At 52.4% G+C, this 18,554-nt stretch overlaps 1 protein-coding gene across 6 annotated transcripts; it reads right to left on the reverse strand.

The window, feature by feature from the left end:
• Window positions 1–5: 5 nt before the first annotated feature.
• LOC122388949 (ral GTPase-activating protein subunit beta-like) lies at window positions 6–18,325 on the reverse strand. Of its 6 annotated transcripts, none has more exons than XM_043380536.1 (30): window positions 18,302–18,325; window positions 17,652–17,983; window positions 16,167–16,368; window positions 15,644–15,808; window positions 15,095–15,203; window positions 14,563–14,765; window positions 14,019–14,195; window positions 13,547–13,708; window positions 12,472–12,726; window positions 12,061–12,198; window positions 11,463–11,704; window positions 10,935–11,083; window positions 10,532–10,616; window positions 10,061–10,196; window positions 9,409–9,519; window positions 8,622–8,699; window positions 7,412–7,552; window positions 6,818–6,903; window positions 6,054–6,194; window positions 5,607–5,714; window positions 5,064–5,253; window positions 4,521–4,737; window positions 4,197–4,287; window positions 3,817–3,996; window positions 3,186–3,356; window positions 2,705–2,837; window positions 2,173–2,409; window positions 1,748–1,847; window positions 1,365–1,481; window positions 6–958 (listed from the first exon to the last, which is right to left on the reverse strand). In XM_043380536.1, exons 2-30 carry the CDS (start codon window positions 17,853–17,855, stop codon window positions 835–837), a joined length of 4,452 nt encoding a protein of 1,483 aa, XP_043236471.1. In that variant the 5' UTR covers window positions 17,856–17,983; window positions 18,302–18,325; the 3' UTR covers window positions 6–834. The 6 variants fall into 6 exon arrangements, with proteins under 6 accessions (XP_043236471.1, XP_043236475.1, XP_043236472.1 ...); XM_043380540.1 differs by having other exon boundaries at window positions 3,186–3,353; window positions 18,302–18,321; XM_043380537.1 differs by having other exon boundaries at window positions 18,278–18,309.
• Window positions 18,326–18,554: the final 229 nt, after the last annotated feature.

Below are 18,554 nucleotides of genomic sequence, written 5' to 3' on the forward strand. Positions count from 1 at the left end.
CAGCAGTTTGCGAAAAGTAAATATATTTGTAGAAACATCCACAACACAAGCCAACAACGGTAAAGCTATATGGGTCTACCCATAAGTACGTGCCGGGTCTCGGCGCTCGGCCGTCCCCTTACTATCTGGTGCGCCCCAAGTACAAATGTGCAGGTGCGTCTACAGCCGCAACTTAACCACATCGTGCAAAACAAGCGGTGTGCAATGTTCGACTACAAAACGATATAGTATAAAATTTAGGCAAAGCTGCGTCTTTGCTTATATAAACTTAAACCATACCACAGAAAGCAAACGCAACAATCAACAAGCTAGTAATACCGGCCGAATCACAATTACCGGCTGTGATGCGAGCCCATGGCTGCACAATAAATAAATCGTACATGGCGGTACAAAGCGATGCGATCTCAATCACACAATACATAGCCTCTATGTCAACAGGCAGCCTATGCCCCGTACACACGGGGGAGGTCCCGTATGACCATTGTGGCCCCGATACAGATACTCTCCTCGACAGGGGAGATATTCTTACATACGGCGTTCACTCGCCACGCAATTCGTAACGGACGCACGGAGCTTATACCTACATCAAAAGCTGCGTGGGTTCTCCAGCGTCATTGATTGTCCAACATTACCACACCGATTCTTCAGCGGCGACGGACGCGCGACGCAAGCGAGAGAACGAAATGCGACCAACCAATGCCTCATGACTCACACACATGTACAAACAGACATCAAACCAAAGTCTGACCTCACCATCTCATGGATGACATCACCCACACATACACGTCATCGTTATGACGTCACCCCTCACGCACAATGCGACGTCATTGCGTTTTAGCACTGGGAGCCGTCAGCCGAGAAGAGCATCGTGTAGAACTCGGGCTGCGACATGTTCATCTGGTATTTCATCAGCATCTCCTGGATCTTCTGCTTGCGCCGTACGTGCGGAGGGTGGCTGCTGCTCGCGGAGGGCGGGGGGGGGGGGGAGGTGTTAGGTCAGACTCAGTTGGGTACGCTGGTGACTTGGAAACGCCACAAGAGAGAAGATAACCTGAGAGTCACTGTTCTGCCCTTGTCAGACCCCAGTAATTATTGATACCAAGTGACATTTATCACGCATAAAAAATGTAATGACATCCTAGCCAGCAAGCCTGTAGCCGAGCTTCTACGGCTACGCCAGCCCTCTCACCTAGCCTCATCTAGCCTTCTTACTTTGACCAAGTAAAGCTACCCTCTCCTGACACAAGTATGCCACGGAGTATGGATCTGGCGCAGAGACTCCCTTTCCCCTATCCATGTCTACGCAATCATACTCTCTTCGCCATCCCGGACAAACTTCCCTCGCTGCCGCCCAGCTGACGTACTTTTCGTTCTCGAGCCGCCTGCGTGTACACACGTTGATGGCCGTCTGTCTGACCAGGTGTCCGAGCGAGCGGCGACTCACGACCAGACCCTCCACCAGCGGAGAGGCGAACGTCATCCTGAGGGTGGATCAGGGAGGTCAGAGACGATGGAGGGGGGTTGGGAGGGATCATATGGAAGAGCCCCAAGGTAAATTGGCAGAAATGAAGCCAGCATAAAGAAACTAAACTCAAAAACTTCAAAAATCAAGTAGTGCAGGTGAGCCATGCATAAACTCATTCGCCTCTGGACGTTCACATCTTGATCTACGTTCAAACAAGCAAGGCTCGCCAATTCACCCCATCTAAAATCACAGCCTGCGTCATCTCCTAAACGTGTCACGTACTTTCCGCTGGGCCCCTGCAGGTGGATCCTGTACAGCTTGTTCTGCAGCGCGTGGATGAAGATGATGTAGTTGGCGTTGGAGGCGTCTCCGGCCAGCTCCGCTGTAGGAGAGGGAAGAATGGTCAGACAAATCAGCATACAGTGGAATTTGTTGCCAAACATCATAATAAAATAGAACACAAGAGACTCGAAGCAAATAACATCACAGATTTAGCATGAGAGGGCAGATCGTTGCACATACACAGCAGCTATAAACTCAATCTAAAGTCGTCCACAGATACCACGTTATGACGTAATATCGCTTCACCTAAGCACTTCGATCCCCTCAGACCTCATTTACATCCCCCCCACACACACACACACATACATACAGCACACACCCGCCGACGTTACACAGACATTTAACAAACACACATCCCCTCTTACCGGAGGGGAAGGTCAGGTGGTCATCGAAGCTCTCCAGCCACACGACCAGTACGGGCGGCTCTGGCCCTCCGCGACGCTTCCGCTCAGCCTCAGGCGCGGCCGCCGGTCCCGCCGCCGGCCCGACAGAGGAGCTCGGTACCACAAACGCCACCTCAGTGAGGGCGTCCGCCCAGTAGAGCGCCCAGCGCGAGCCGTCGTAGGAGGGAGGGTCCGGCGGGGCGCGATCACTGCGGCCCGCTGTGGGGAGGAGAGGGAGGTTAGAACAGCAGGGAGGAGGCTGCTGGGGATGAAATATCCTAAACACTCCGCAGTACACAATATCGCTAAACGCAACGCATTTGAGGGAGGAATAGCACGCATCGTTATAGTCGAACCAAAAATAGCGGCTTACATCTTGCTTTTTCTGATTGCAAGTTTACAAGCTACCGCTAGCCTCCACCAGTTAACCTCTTCTGTCACAACAATAAGCCCCGGCCAGAGTTCTACCGCCCCCTTACATCCCCTCGTCATCCATCGTGCCCCCGTCACCCACCACTATCGTGCTGGGCCGTGTTGAACGACGTCTCGGGCCGTCCGGTCCAGCCCGGGTGGATGGAGACGTCCACGGGCCAGCCGAGCGACAGCAGAAACTCGGAGAACGGGCCGTCCAGCGACGACAGAGACGCCTGACGGCAAGACAGAGAGTTAGAGGGTGGGGAGGTCCTATTGTCCCATCCTATGATCCAAAAGTACCAACCTACCTCTGTTCCTCATGCAGCATCGCTCCTATGCAGTAAGATAAAGGCAGTATGTGTAGCTGCTACAAAGGAATGTATATGAAATATGAATACGAAAAAGATGAACAGCCGTGAGCTTCAGTGGCATGTTTTTATTTTACCAATATCTAGAACTTGTGATACTCCATCCCATTGGTAGCTTAGCGCTGCACGCAGCGCTACGGAGGATCCTACCCGGCCCTAACATTCCCATGACCAGCCTTATCTCCCACCCTCTCCCCTACCACCGTGTCTCACCCCGTTGGCCAGCACGCTGGCGGCGTTGGTCTGTCCGCTGCGCACGTAGTACACGTGCACCGTGTCGCACGTGCGGAACGTGGTGGCATCCAGGGCGTCCAGATCGGCGGCGAAGCCGGGCGCCTGGGCGTCCAGCGCCACCAGCTGGTGGCCCGGCCGGAACGACGGCTGCTGCGAGATAGTGTGGAGAAATAGGTAAGAGCGGTGAGTAAAGGGTCACTGAGGTCAGCGCAGAGGTGGTGCCGGCTTCTCCCCCACATGTTATTTTTCCTGTCCTGTGCAACCAGTGATGTCCTGTCCCGCCCCACCTCACCAGCTGTCTTCCCTGTCTCGACAGTACCCTGCCCTAGCCTCTGCCCTGTCGTCTTGTCTTCACCTAGGTAACTATCCTGTACCCTCCTCATCTCTTGTTCTGTCCTGTCCCCACCCACTGTCTGCCCTGTCTCCTTCCTCCTCGGTACCTGTCCTGCCCCATCTCGCCGCCTGCTATCTGTCCTGTCCCGCCCCATTCCTCATCACACGCTCTTTATCCCGTCCGGTTGTCGGCCAGTCGTCCAGCCATGTCCTCATCAGTCCCCTCCTGACTGCTCTGTCCTCTTCTCAGATGCTTTCCAACCTATCTCGTCCTCACCTGCTGTTTATCCTGTCCAGCCGTGGGCCAGTCATCCAGCAGCTGGAAGTGGCTGAGGAACAGCCGCGCCGTCTGAAACTCCTGGCTGGGCGGCGGCGGCACACACTCTGTGTCCATGTTGAGGCCGGCGCTGGCCGTGCGCGAGGCCACCGCGCGGCGCGCCACGCTCTCACGACTCATCTGGGGGACGACAGGAGGCCGGGACCGGGCGGGGTTTGAGTGCTGAGAGGCACATTGGCTGCCGGCAACCAAACAACTTATTAGCATGACTCATACATGGATGGACTAGGAAAAGTATAGTTTCACTTCGGCGCCAGTCTGCCAAGTGACCACTCCGTCATTGCTGAGTATTCCATTGCTAACGTGTATGCCTGACCGACCTGTTGTTCCATGAGGTGCAGCATCTGGTTGTGTTCAGAGGCCGACTTCTGGTCCTGAATGAGCGACTCCAGCGTCGGGATTGAACGATCTCTGCAACAAAACAAATAAATGCACTCACACGACCACTCACTACAAATGTTTGGACTCGGTATATTGTCATAAATACGAAACTAATATTAGCTGCAGGTGACGTATGCCAAGCGTGTTTTTCCTCTACATCGCAGCAAGCTTGCACACTAACCGACTCTGTCCATTCCCTCCTCCGTTAGACTTACCCTAACCTGCTCCATCCTCTCCGTTCTCCCTTCCCTCACCCCACTCACGCCTTGCAGCTGGGTATCCGATCGACGGCGTCCGGGAAGAAGGCCGGCGTGATGTTGTGTCTCGTCGCCGGCTCAGACATGGGCAGAGGCCGGCCCGGGTTGGAGGTGGACGTGAGCCGCGCGCCCGACTTGTGCCGGGGCAGGTGGCGCAGCTGCAGCATCCAGGCGGTGCGCAGGGACGGGCCGCGCATCAGGCACGTCACCGTCGGCTGCGGGTCTGAACGGGCCGGGGAGGGGGAGGGTGAGAGCTCAAGTCCGAAAATTTTCAGAGATCAGGCGTGGTAAATCATCGATAGGTATTCTCCATTATTTGGAATAATTGATAAACTGATTAAGTAAGTTTCATCGGGACTGAATATTCAGGGGCGGGGGTAATATGTCTGCCGTTGTCCCGATTACTGTAACCGATAAAACCACTCGGCATTTCTAGCGTTCATTCACAGCGTATCATTTCCTAGTCAAGGCCCTTCAGACGAAACAAAAAACACGTCGAGAGTTCGAGCTTCATCACTCACGACCACACAAGCGTCTCCTAGTCCTCACCTTCGTCATTCCCGAGCGGCTGTTCGAGCAGTGCGATCAGCAGGCTCTCGGTGACAAAGTACTTGAACTGGGCGAGCGCCGCCTTGCGGTGCTGCGGTCCGCCGCCCGGGTGGCAGTGGTGCAGCAGAGACGCCTCCGTGAGGTGCGAGGACAGCGACCACACACCGCTGGCGCACGGGAAGTAGTCCACCTGTGGGACAGGAGAGGGGGGGAGGGTAATGGACAGCGACCACACACCGCTGGCGCACGGAAAGTAGTCCACCTGCCAGAGTAGAAGGATACTTATTATAAGCAATCAATGAGGACAGTATGACGCAAGGTAAGGGCATGGAACGTGAAGGTATCTTGATTATTTTTAGATCTCAAGACACACGCGGAATAGAACCACACATTCGGAGCATCCAATGAGCATCCAATCCAAACCAGGCAGCACTTTCAATCCTGCATACACAAACCCGACGATAAAATCTGATGCTCTGCATACCATCCCACCCGTCCCTACAGACTGACCAAACCAGTGACCTTTGTCCTACTCCGACCGACCTGTTCCATGAGCACGTAGAGGAGCGCCTCGGCGGCCTCCTTGACCCTCATCGAGGCCGGCTTCAGCTGCTTGTCGTGCTTCATAACGGGCGGCTCGCCGTACTTGGCCTGTGGAGAGGGAGAAACAAGAGCAGGACGGTGAGACATGTGGTGAGAGTGTGGGACATTATGCCAGACAGGTGGACGTGAGATGTGGTAAAACATTGGGCGAGGTAGGTATGCTATGAGCTATGTGGTCAGACCGACACTCGATAAAGAGGATACTCCTGAGGGAGCACCCACTGTTAGAATGCATTGTAAGGAAAATAAGATGCAAAACAGTCCCCGCTCACCTGTGACTTAGTACCGGATATGCCCAGCTCGACCACCTCCAGCAGTGTGGCCAGCGTGTCCCTCCCTCCCTCTCCCTCCTCCTTCCCTCTTCCCCTCCCTCCCCCTCTCTCATACCTGTGATTTGGTGCCAGAGATCCCCAGCTCGACCACCTCCAACAGAGTGGCCAGCGTATCCCTGTCGTCCAGCAGATAGGGGTGCTCCAGCAGCCACACCGATACACACCGGAACGCAGCCACTATAGTAGAGTGCAGGTCCTGAAGGAAAGCGGGAGAGAAATGGTTAACAGTCTGACAATGAACAACCATGGAACAGACGGTGCGCAGATATGCGGGGAAAGACCAGACAATGAGCAGACAGTGGGGAGACAGTTTTTTTATTTTTTTATAAATTTAGTCCGAATGGTTGAATGGGTGGATTTGAGGAATCAGAGCCCGCACTAAGCACAGGTAGCTTTGTGTGTTGACCCTGCTGAGCTGTTGTGCTGACCCTGACCCCACCACCCGATCGCGCAATTCCAGTTGTATGGGAGAATTTAGTCCGAACGTTTAACGTGCCCTCACGACACGTTAAACGTGGAGACACGTGGGGAGACAGTTGACAGTGCGTAACCAGTCGTGTATAGACACTGTGAACATGACTGGACTGTTAAAGCTTGTTTTACCCAGCTTTGCACTATGCAACAGCGTAAAAATACATAGCCGGGTACTTTACTTACAAATACTGCTATCATGATTATGACCTTTCCTACCTTGGAGTGAGCCGGCGGCGGTCGGAAGCACTGGTGGCAGATGTAGGTAGTTAGGTGTTGTCATATCTCCTTACCTTGGAGGGAATCTGTCAGGAGATGTAGGTACTAGGTAGCTGTAATATCCCTTACCTTGGAGTGAGCCGGCGGCGGCCGGGAGCACTGGTGGCAGATGTAGTCACACAGCCACTTGACGGCCCGCTTACACTCGACCACGTCTGTGAGAGGAGAGCCGGGGCGGTCAGTATTTGGGGTGGTCAGAGAATGTTGAGCGCAATCAAATAATATTCTGCAAGCACAAGGAAAGAGGCGAAAATGATGATTAATTGACGTTAAGACGGTCCAGGAGGACGTAAATGACGCCGAAAGTTAAGTATTACTACAAGAACAGCTCCCAAAAGGGATGACTTTTCTGAAGACATCGAGGCACTTGCGGGTGTCCCAGAAGCCAGAGCCAAAAACTCAGTCGACATAAAACATTGGTTCATACTCACCGGATCTTCTGCGTGCTAAACAAGGGAAAAGAACGTATGAAAACGTGGGAAATGGATAAGTTCCAAGTTTTGAGTCGTTTTATTTACACACAAAAAGATGGCAAAAACATCGCTAAATTTATTTCCAATTAAATGGTACATCGAAGGTGTTAGCAAAGTAACTCCATCTCAAATACCGTTATCTGGCTCTCCTCTCCCTCTCTTATCCCTTCGCCTTCCCCCTCCAGCCTACCCTGGTGCTGGAGTCGGACCCTGGCCAGACCGGCCAGCAGCTCCAGCGCCGCCAGCGAGGTGTTCAGCTCCGCTTTCCAAGACGTCATCAGACGGTGGCACACCAGGTAGATGGCGCGCACGTACAGGCCGCGCGCTGAGTCTGACGGACGGTGGTGACGTCAACATGACGATACAAACGTTGGATAGGGGGGGGGGGACAACCAAGGGGACTGTATCGCATTCCAGTAAAATATGATGCAATATGTTGCTTTGCTCAAGCGCAGCGAAAATCAATAAATTAGATTGAAAAATCAGAATGCTGAAAAAAAGACAGAAACAAATGAAGTCAACAGACTTCCGTCAAGCAAGCAAATGACCTATTGTTACAAAATCCATAACGAATGACAAACGTGAATCTCTGAAAAAAGATAAACTTTTCCTCAGAGGAAAAAGCTGCAAGGAGCTGCAAATCAAGCAAATGAAAGAAGAACGTGAGGCTAAATAAGACGAGACATTGAAAGCTTTAACACAACGAAAGAAACATGTAGCACACCTTACCATGCGCAAATTGACCTTTGCAGTCGGCGCGCCCAAAACCCCCAATAAACAAACACCTTACCATGCCAGACACCAGACCTTCACCGATTAATCCTAAGATCCTAATGACTAGAAGAACGGCATTCTCTCTATCAGCTTACTTAGTACTAGCCGCTAATGTTCTAGCTCTGATCCGGATGCATCTCTCACCTCAGTGTTCGGAGCAGAGGTGCAGAGTGCTGACACAAACACACAAGCGCCCACAAACATCCACAAACACACATCAGTGTCAACAAGGCGATGTCTGGCTGTGTCCCAAACTCCAAGATGTTGGTGCAAAGTGCCCACCACACACAAACACTAACACGAAATAAACCCTTCAGTCTAGCACCTGAAACTAGCCGATATCGCAGAAGATTTCAACTTCCACCACCGTCAGGAGGAAAGATAGATAGTAAGCAGAGAACCAGATATCAAAGCTACCAAGCACGAAAAGGCGACCGTCTTCATGTCCCAAGGACAAAACCGGCAGCTGAAATTCGCAGACCGCCACCAGTGCCGACACAGGTGAGCCCTAGTACATAATAGCGTGCGGACGGAAACGAAGGAGGCTCCACCACCGAAGAAGAAGCAGCTACGGCGATCGGTCAGTGCGGGTGATGGCGGGGAGTGTGTGCGCTGTGAGGTGTTACCGATGGCCAGCTGTTCGTCGGTGGGGTCCTCTGGAAAACTGACGTCACTCGAGGCGCTGATACTGTCCGGAGCCGCGGCTGGGGAAGAGGTGGACACACGGCGCACAATGCACAATGGAGCCAAAATGGAGGCCAAAATCAGTACCGTGCACACGATCAACGTCACATAGGTGAGCAAATTAAGGTGATCAAAGTCAATGCAAACAGTATACACAATGTCAGCTGTGGAACAGCTATGAACATGCGTTACTTCTGGAATGATATGGTACATTTCAGCATATGAAGCTATTGCGAATTTATTATTTGATATTACAACTCATATACAGTTCAGGACCTCCAGTTGTTAGCAGCAACTGCTTGTAAGATCATAAATAACCAAATGTATGTATATAAGCTCCACCTTGTAGGGGATATCAAGTTATTGTTAGCTAGTCCAATAATGTGCAATTTCATTTGCAAATGGAACTCGTTGTTAGACTCCGTTCACTCACGGTTGATAGCTACCTATGCAACAGGGCTGTAGCGATAAGCAAATACACGCTACCGGATAGCAGCAGCTCTGTTATCCCTTCAGACCTGTAAATGTCACCTGAAAACGATTATCTCATTGGCCATTGTCAAGCCGAGGTCAGCGCGCGCAAATCTCTCCCTTCAGGACTACGGCGCCACTCCATATCCGCAACTCCAAACCACGGCAGGACAATTACGTCCACCTTCACTCTGTTTGTTCTCCAGGCCTTCAGGTAAGAATGACCCATCCCCACACAGACAAGTAACCCTGACTGACCTGATGTGACGTGCTGCGACCCAGCAGCAGCCGCCGCGGTGGAGATGTCGTGCAGACCGTGACAGGACTCCTCATATAGCGCGCTGTCCTGGACACACATCAGCAGACCGCCTGAGGAGCAGCGGATACACTTTAAAACCACGCGATGGATAAACCAAACTGACTGAACTGGAGAAAGACTGTTCAACTCGCAATTTATTTTCCTAAGACTGCCGATCAATACAATAAGACTTGGATAATTAATTCACATACGAAAGTATACAACACAAAATCTACACGGTGCAGTGTAGCATCGTCATCACAATCGCCATTCATATCCCCGTCACTTTCTGTTCTGTCTCCCCCCCCCCCTCCGCATACACCATCTCCCCCGTCCTTCGTTGTTCTTACCGAGCATCATCTGGCACCTGACAAGGGTCGGTCTGGCAGTTGTCATCTGTCATCTGTCATCTGGCAGTTGACGGGGTCTGCCTCCTGCTGCTCCCGCTCTCCCCGTCGTCCTACTCTCTTTAGGGTGCATCTGACATCTGACAGTTGACGTTCGTTGTTCTTACCAAGCATCATCTGGCAGTTGACGGGGTCTGCCTCCTGCTGCAGATCCCCGCCATCCCCCTTGCCCTTCTCAGGAGGTCGTCTCCCCTGTGGTTCTTACCTAACATCATCTGGCAGTTGACGGGGTCTGCCTCCTGCTGCAGCCCGGTCACCAGCAGGCCAACCAGCCGCGGACGGAGCTGCAGAAAACTCACCGGAGGCCGGTCACCCGGCACCGGCTCACGGACAGGTAGACCCTGGAATAGGGGCGAATTAGATACACGAGAAGAGGTGAGGGCACCCCGCACCGGCTCACGAACCGGCAATCCCTGGAGACATAAGGAAGAGATGAGCGTTCCCTCCCGGCTCAGGCTCACACACATGACACAAGCAAGCCCTGACGAGGCGGGGACGGGAGATCAAGGCTCTCAACCGGCACCGGCTCACGTGAAAGTAAGCCTTGACGGTAGGGAAGAGGAGATGAGGGCACTTCGCCTGACACAGGCTCACCCGCAGGTAACCCCTGATATATCTGCGTGTTATCAATGGACTCACTACAGACGCAAGTACAGGATGGAACTCTGGGTCATACCTGGAAGTGTAGCGGCAGTGCGAGCATGGAGACCAGTAGACGGACGGAGGCCCGGCGGAGAGCGGCGCCTGATACGTCGCTGTCCCTGCAAATTCAGAACACACCGTGAACTTCAGTTACTTCGTACTAACGTTTCAGCAAACCCAGCTTAGTACTTAAAGGTAGATATCATTGGGGCACGATACGAGGCGAATGTGTAAAATTGCAATATTGGCGCTAAATCGCGATAGCCTAAAAAAAAACAGTAAACCATGCAAGTAGCGCTCGCCCCTCTGTCTTGATCAATTTCATAGGTCAATATGTTCAAATCAATCATACAGTTTAACAAAGCAAACTTCTCATCACCCAATACGTTACGATTCCGAGCCGGTGATTGCGACAACCCGGTGCACTGCGTCCGCACCTGACAGTGATGGGCCGCGGCGATGCGATGACGTGGTGCACGGCGTCGGTGAGCGCCGGCAGCAGACAGTTGACGCCGTCCAGGTCCAGCTGCAGCAGACTGGAGCAGTTGAGCAGGATCGCCGCCAGGTTCTGACTCACCTCGGTGCCCTGCGGAGGGATAAGTGGTTCAGCCGGGGGGAGATAGACTAAGTTAGGGGTCGGGGAAACGAAGGTGGCGCTCAACGCACGACGCAAATACTGTCAGAGGAAACGCATACTGCAGCTAGTTTTGTGGCAGCGTCAGTGGGGCACTACAACGTGTCACAAAACAGCATAATATTAGCCGGCAGCAGTCAAACTTCCCAGACGACAATATTCTCATCCAAACAACATTATCAAACAGCGACTGATTCACAGAATCAGCAGTGCTTCGATTCACAACGACCAGCCAGTAACGCCCTCTTCGACCACTTCCCTACCCTATTTCTGAATATCGAGCAGCGCAGCGCGTCCGACAGACATTTCCCTCCCAATTGGCGACACCCACCTCTCTATCTGATAGCACCTCATGCAGTACCAGGTAGAAGCTGGCCAGATACGACGGCAGAATCTCCTCGGACGTTTTCTTAGCGCAGAAGATGCGGCAGAGCGCGCCCAGCGCCTCTGCGCGGCCGCGCTCGAACTTGTCGGCGGTGACGGTGGCCGGCAGGTCGGCCGGCTCCGGCGTCTGGGAGCTGGTGGATGATTTACGGGAGTCGAGGTAGGCGGCGCTGGCCCGCTTACTCTGACCTGGAGAGACACAGACCGCGTGGAGGGTAAAGAACGCGTCACGTAGCAGCTGAGCTTTATAGTCAGGGGAATCAGAAATGCCACCAAAAATGAATGCAGAGGTTAGATGAGTAATCGCACGAAAGGAAACCTAGCTGACTGCATAACAATGAAATGCCAACAATGCGATAAAATGTTATCCTGAGGCTAAGCAATCAAAATCGGCCACAATCTCCATGATTCTACACAGACGACGAAATTATACACCACAATCAGCTTTCAGAATCATATATAAGCAATAAGCACCACCATGTAATGCCTAATAACCGAGTCCGACTCCCTCTCCATCCCTCAGCGCGTTCAAGTCACCGCCTTACCCTGCGTGTGTTTGGCAGAGCTGTGTGCGCTGGTCCCCACCAGTGCTGCCTCGAACAGCCACGCGCCGAACAGGTGGAGCACGCTGTTACACTTGGCGCGGCCCGGGGCCAGCGAGACGGCGCCCGAGTCAGCCGAGCCTGGCCGCGTGGAGTAAAGAGCGTCAGCGTGGAGAGCACAAGAAGGGGTGGGACTTGGGAGATGCGAGACAGATTCAAGCATAAAAACAAACACATGGTAATATGGAAGCGCAGAAGAGAATGTGTGGTTAAAGGATTGACGACGTAAACCGATTATGACGGATAACATAAATGTCATACTTCATCGAACATCATCTCATGATGCCAAATAGACGTGGCTCAATATGCCTTTCCAATCGCCACATAACCAAAGTTCCCCGTTCAGTTCCGTACCTCCGGCGGCGGCGGCTGCTGCAGACGATACAGCAGCTGCTGCTGCTGCTGCAGCCGGGGCGGGAGCGGCAGCTGCAGCGGCGGCCGGGGAGTGCGCCTGAAGCGGCTGGGTGACGGACGGCGGCGGCGGCGGCGCGGGGTGCTCCGAGGAGCCCCCTACACCCCCGGCCGTCGACTGGGACGGGGCCGGGCCGCTCTGTGAGCTAGCGCTGGCCGTCCGGGAGCCCAGGCCGCCGATAATGGACGCACGGCTGCCTGTGGAATAGACAGAGGACGTTTTTCTTAGAAGAGAGGAAGGAATTTCTATCAAAAAGATATCATCTAAGCTCAGCCACTCAATACAATGCTTGACCTCTCCTCTAACCACCAACCTAAATCGTTGGAAAGCCAGCCTGACACCCATCCTTCGCGATTTATCCATCCATCCACGTTCCTTTTCCATTCCTCTTCATTCTGGACAAGCTGTTGTTGTTGTGTTGTCCCTCCAGGCTCTGGTGAGCTGTAGCCTAACGGCTCTGGAGGTACCTGGCGACCCTCGCCAGGGCCGCCACCGCGTCGTCCCGTCGCACGTCGCTCAGGCTCGGGAAGATGGTGCCGAAGATGCGGAGCCGGGCGTTCATCAGCGCCGGGCACCGCAGAAGGACATGGTCCGGGGTGTCGGCCTCTTCGCCGCAGGCGCGGCACCATCCTGCCCGGCATCCCCGATCACTGCACTGGGCGCACTCCGGCGATGGGTGCCGCCCGATTCTGTGCAGGTACTGGGCTGACCCGGACCAGTGTCCTGCTCGTAGTTGGTGAGTCTCCACTGCGTCCAGCCTGTTGGGTCCACGAACCGGTGGCGGGGGACGCCCCTCCATCAGCGTGCGGTACCAGCCAGGAGGCCACTGGTTGGTGGTACGGGCACGCGCGAGTCTCGCCGCTGCAGCTCGGTAGACCGTGGTCACGTCAACAGGGACGTCTTTCTGGACAAGCTCGTGCCCCCTGCTCTCCCTCCAACACGCGTAGGCTACGGTCAACTCCCTCTCTCATCTCTCCTCCCTAAAATAATGCCTCCCCCTTCTCTCCCACAACGTACCTTTCCCGGCCGATCCGGACCCCATGCTGCGCGTGTGCCTCCTCTGCGCGGGCGGAGTGACACCACTGCCGCTGCCCGGGGACGGACTCAGTACCGAGCTCTCCTTACGGACTGGCGGGCCCGAGCTGCTGGTGGACTCATTTAAAGGAGGCTCGGTGACACCTGAGGAGGGACGGTGGGCGGAGTTAGAGAGGCGATAAGATAAAGGGGTCATCACAACGCCATAGGTAATGGAAACGAAGTGGTGCGCGAGAGACTAAAATCATATATTTGTAAAGCACTTAGAAGTGCAGGCGAGATACCGATCTGGCAGCCACAAAAACATAATAACTTAGGACGACTGTGGCTCCTACTAGCGGTGATGAGACGCTGGACATCGCCTGCCTTTGGAACACATATTAACATAGATGTAGTTAGGTGTTCACCACGGGACTGTCATGCTATTCCAATCCCTCCGAATCCCTGCACCCACCTAAAAAGGCGTTGACGAGCAGCGAGATGGCTCTGACGGCGCGGTGGAAGATGGCCGGCAGCTGGGAGAGACAGGGGTGCTGGTGCGGCTCGATGACGGCCTCGCTACTGATGGCGTACTGCAGAAACTGCTGGGTGCTGCTGACCGCCGCCGCGCTGCTGATCTCCACCGGGTTACCTGACGGGACGGACGGAGGGGGAAGTTGAAACTGGGCGATCCTCCATTGAAGTCCCTCATGTTGCGATAATTCTACGATTTTTGAAAGACATAACGGAAGCATGTTTTACGTTCAATCACAGCTTTTAAAAAGGTTTCACTTGTGTGATTGTGAAAATACTTTGTCTTCCACAATGGCAAAACGCAATCGAGAGCGGAGACTGACTAAATTGGAGTAACCGACAACTGCGCCTACCACTATAACTGCCCACAATCTCCCTATAACGAGCGTCTAGCATACACTGTACCCGCACGTCCTGCAGCACGCGGCATACGTTAACGTACCGATGGTATGCAGCATGCGGTACCAGGTCTGCGGTATACGTACCGATGGTATGCAGCATGCGGTACCAGGTCTGCGCCACCGCCTCGGGCGCCATGGAGGCCGGCACGGCGTCCTCCTCCGATACAGCCAGCGCCGGGAACCCAGGCCCGTACATGGACTCCAGGAGACGGGCGGTGAGTGCGGTCATCACGGCACTCCACTGGTCGACCAGACCGGGCCGGTGGCGCCAATGCAGGCAGCTCTCCCTGACGGAGGTACAGAGCAGTCAGTACACTCCACTGGTCGACCAGACCGGGCCGGTGCCGCCAGTGTAGGCAGCTCTCCCTGATCGGGGAGAGGGGAAGAGCGAATTAACAACGCCTAAAAAAGCAAACGCATTTAATAGTACACGGAAAAGGAATGTGCTGTCTGGAGCCATGAATAACGTCCAGAAAACAAATAAAGTGCATCCAGAATCAAAAGAAAGGCGCCGATAAAAATGCCTTTCTTTGCCTGGGATTTGTGATAGGCAAGACTGATACCCACGACATCCTCATTTCCTGGTCACCGCACGACTCTCTTCGGGCCTCCTCACCTGAACGTTTTCCAGAGTGGCGGCGGCGGGAAGCACTTGCAGCAGGCCTGGATCCAGACCTCGAACAGCACTCCCAGCACCCGTTCGTACATCTGGTCACCGATGTCATCTGGCGGGATCGGCGGTTAGGTGGGCGTCGAACGGAATAGAAAGGTACTACATCATACCGTACGGCGGGAGGTGAAATTGACGAGCACGTACGAATGTCTTTTTCACGGCAGATGGAAATCTGCGTAATATCCTAGGACATCGTTGTTACGTCACCGGAATATCTTATACGGCGGAATATCATTCTTTGGCAACAATAGCGTACTAAATATTTAGTACGTGTGCTACCTCTTTTTGGATAAAAATTAAGCGGGAACTAGCCTAGACGACAATATACAACCACAAACACAAAACTATACAGTCTACAACAAACATTATGCATGCATACATGTACCTAAGGCCTTGCAGACAGTGCACGAGTCACAATGGCGACCCCCGGCTCTCCTTTTCCCGCCCGCCTACCCTACCCGTCCTTGTCCCGTCCTGTTCCAGTGAACCTACCTTTGACGGTGGGCGGCGACAGTAGCGAGTCGTTGACGGTCAGCAGGAAGAGCAGCAGCGTGGACCACGTGTCCGGTTCAAGGCGCGCCGGCTCGTTGGACAGGCTCTGAACGGTTCGCAGCACGCGGTGACACAGCACCGCCTGACGGTTGATCGTGTCGATCGCTGCCGGAGACGCCAATGAGAGGGATCGTCAGACTTCAATAAACACCTCTCCCTGCGCTGTGAGCTTTTCGAAACCGATGGAATGGATCGAGAATAAGGACGTACGGCTATCAGCTGGGCTTGTTTTTCATCCATTCCAAAAGAGTTGACACATATGACGTTAAATGTGTCGCTGTATATACCTACACCAGCAATTCGTTTTTATTTCGACATTAAGTTTAAACAAAACCATCAAGGCAGCCTTGCACATTGCACAACTCATAACTACGGAAGGTAACTATATTTCAATGGTCCCCTCCTGGCTCCTCCACCTCCGCTATTACTAATTCTTTCCCAGGTCGAAAATTACGCTACTCACACTGATCGCTGCGCGGTACGAACAGGTTCTGCAGGTGGTTCAGCATCCGACGCGAGTAGTGGTTGGGCCTCTGCTGCACGGCGTCTGGCACACAGAGTTTGGGCGCCGGCAGCAGTGCCGTCAGCCACTCGCAGTAGATGTTGACACAGTCGCGGATCGTGTCGTGCTCGGAGAGAGGCAGGCTGAGGCCGTGACATATCACCTGGGGGGAGAGGGGGGGGTTGAATGTCAGTGGTGATGCTACTGCTATGAGAGATGGTGACACTGCGATGACAGGCCCGGAGCCTGGAGGAGAAAAGAATGGATTTGTTGCATTTTAAAAGTGTAATGGGGAAAGGCAGCTGAACCGGCAGTTCCATCCTCCCTCATAAAATATCCTGTGCCTCCCTGACCTGTGATTATCTAGGTCAGTCGGGGGAGGTTTGGTCAATCGTTGTCATTTTTAGCACGTGCTATTTTTGTCACACGTGCTAAAAATGACAACGATTCTGCTATTTTTGACAACGATGAGGCCGATTTCACTCCTCAGCGAGGAAATGAAGATTTTGGAAAGATAAACACTGATTTTGGAAAAGAAGTGCTGCCACCTGGTGCAAGACGAAGAATCCAGCTTTAATATGCCTGTTATTTGTATGGTAGTTTGTTTTGTGGCCTGAAGTTGGAACTTAAAATTGAAGCATCCGAAAATGATCGATATTGATCGAAAACATGATGTTGATGAAAAAAAATAATATTTTAAGTTGAGAGAGGAGGCCATTTTATCCAGATGCAGTAGTTTACTTCTTGAAATTATTTTTGCTAATGACGGCTGCTAATTATCCCTCATTACATGGCAGTCGTCGTAAGCAAAAATAATTTCAAGAAGTAAACCACCGCATCTGGATAAAATGGCCTCCTCTCTCAACTTAACATATTATTTTTTTCATCAACATCATGATTTCGATCAATATCGATCATTTTCGGATGCTTCAATTTAAAGTTCCAACTTCGGGCCACAAAAAAGGGTATACTTCAACGTTGGACTACCATACAAACAACGGCCATATTAAAGCTGGTTTCTTCTTCTTGCACCAGGTGGCAGCACTTCTTTTCCAAAATCAGTGCTTGTATTTCCAAAATCGTGATTTCCTCGCTGAGGAGTGAAATCGGCTTCATCGTTGCTAAAAATAGCTGATAGCGTTGTCATTTTTAGCACATGGTTGCCAAAAATGGCATGTGCTAAAAATGACAACCATTGACCAAACCTCCCCCAACTGAGGTGGGCTGTTGTTTGAACTAGTAATGTCAATATATTTCTGTGACAGCTGACAAACACATTTTTCCAAAGGCTTACTTGAATGCAGACTGTTCCACTCCATATCAACACCCTTCTATCAACGGTTCACTATCCTCCCAATTGGTCCCAGGGCATGTCAACCATCCCCAATGGCCACAGTTGACCTCCTTCCCCTGCCCAAGGGTCGCCAGAGCTTTACCATCACTGACCTCCATGCACCAGTCAACCTCAGCAGCAGCAGAGAGCGGGCTCGGCTGTGGGGCTGAGGCTATGCCAAGTGTTGAGGCAATGCCACGCACCACGGCAGCCACCACAGTCTGACCCGCCGGTGCAGGCAGTCGGCTCAGCACGCTGCGAGTCTCAGCCTCCCGGTCATGGACAGCAATGCTCAGTGACACCCAGTCCTGGTACATGGCTGGTGATGGTGGATGTTACTGGTGTTGCTGCAGTGCTGAAGTGGCAGCAGAGTCACCGCTTGACAGCAATGCAGGTTCCGCCTGCTACACCGATCACGATGGAATTAACAATACCTGAAACATCTCTGAAATTCAGGAGCGTGGTCAGAATGGTTGCACCGAATTAAAGTGCATGACAGGGCCTGGAGTCTCCAGTATACTGGATGGATTTTTCTAATCTGGCTGTTAATAAATTGAAATAGCAACACATTTATATATATCAACAATAGGTATGCCAAACACTGGCCCAATTCCGCCACTCGTTACACAGCACAAACAGGCTATGCATGTGAAAGGCTATATTTTAATTTGTGAAATTCCACCAAATTATTGTCTATAAATATAATAATAGCCCACAAATGACTACTAACGCAAAATACCATAATAACAAAAATTGCCCTAACTTTGTGTCGTCTCCTATGCGTCATAAATGACTCACTTTCACCACAAAATTGCAAGCAATTTAGCGACTTTTTCAGATAATCTCAGACATCTAGAGATGTTTCACTAAAAACTTATTGCTTCAATTCAAGTCAGAAATGTTCTTAAGCATTTCAAAGCACTAAAAATCAAAAAGAATTCTAACCACTAGTTGGAATGATGATGAATGAAAAAATGATACTGTTTATGAAAAATAACATAGTAAACCTTCATTCA

The sequence above is a fragment of the Amphibalanus amphitrite genome, unplaced genomic scaffold (assembly GCF_019059575.1).
Source record: "Amphibalanus amphitrite isolate SeventyFive unplaced genomic scaffold, NRLGWU_Aamphi_draft 000339F_arrow, whole genome shotgun sequence".
Classification (NCBI taxonomy): domain Eukaryota; kingdom Metazoa; phylum Arthropoda; class Thecostraca; order Balanomorpha; family Balanidae; genus Amphibalanus; species Amphibalanus amphitrite.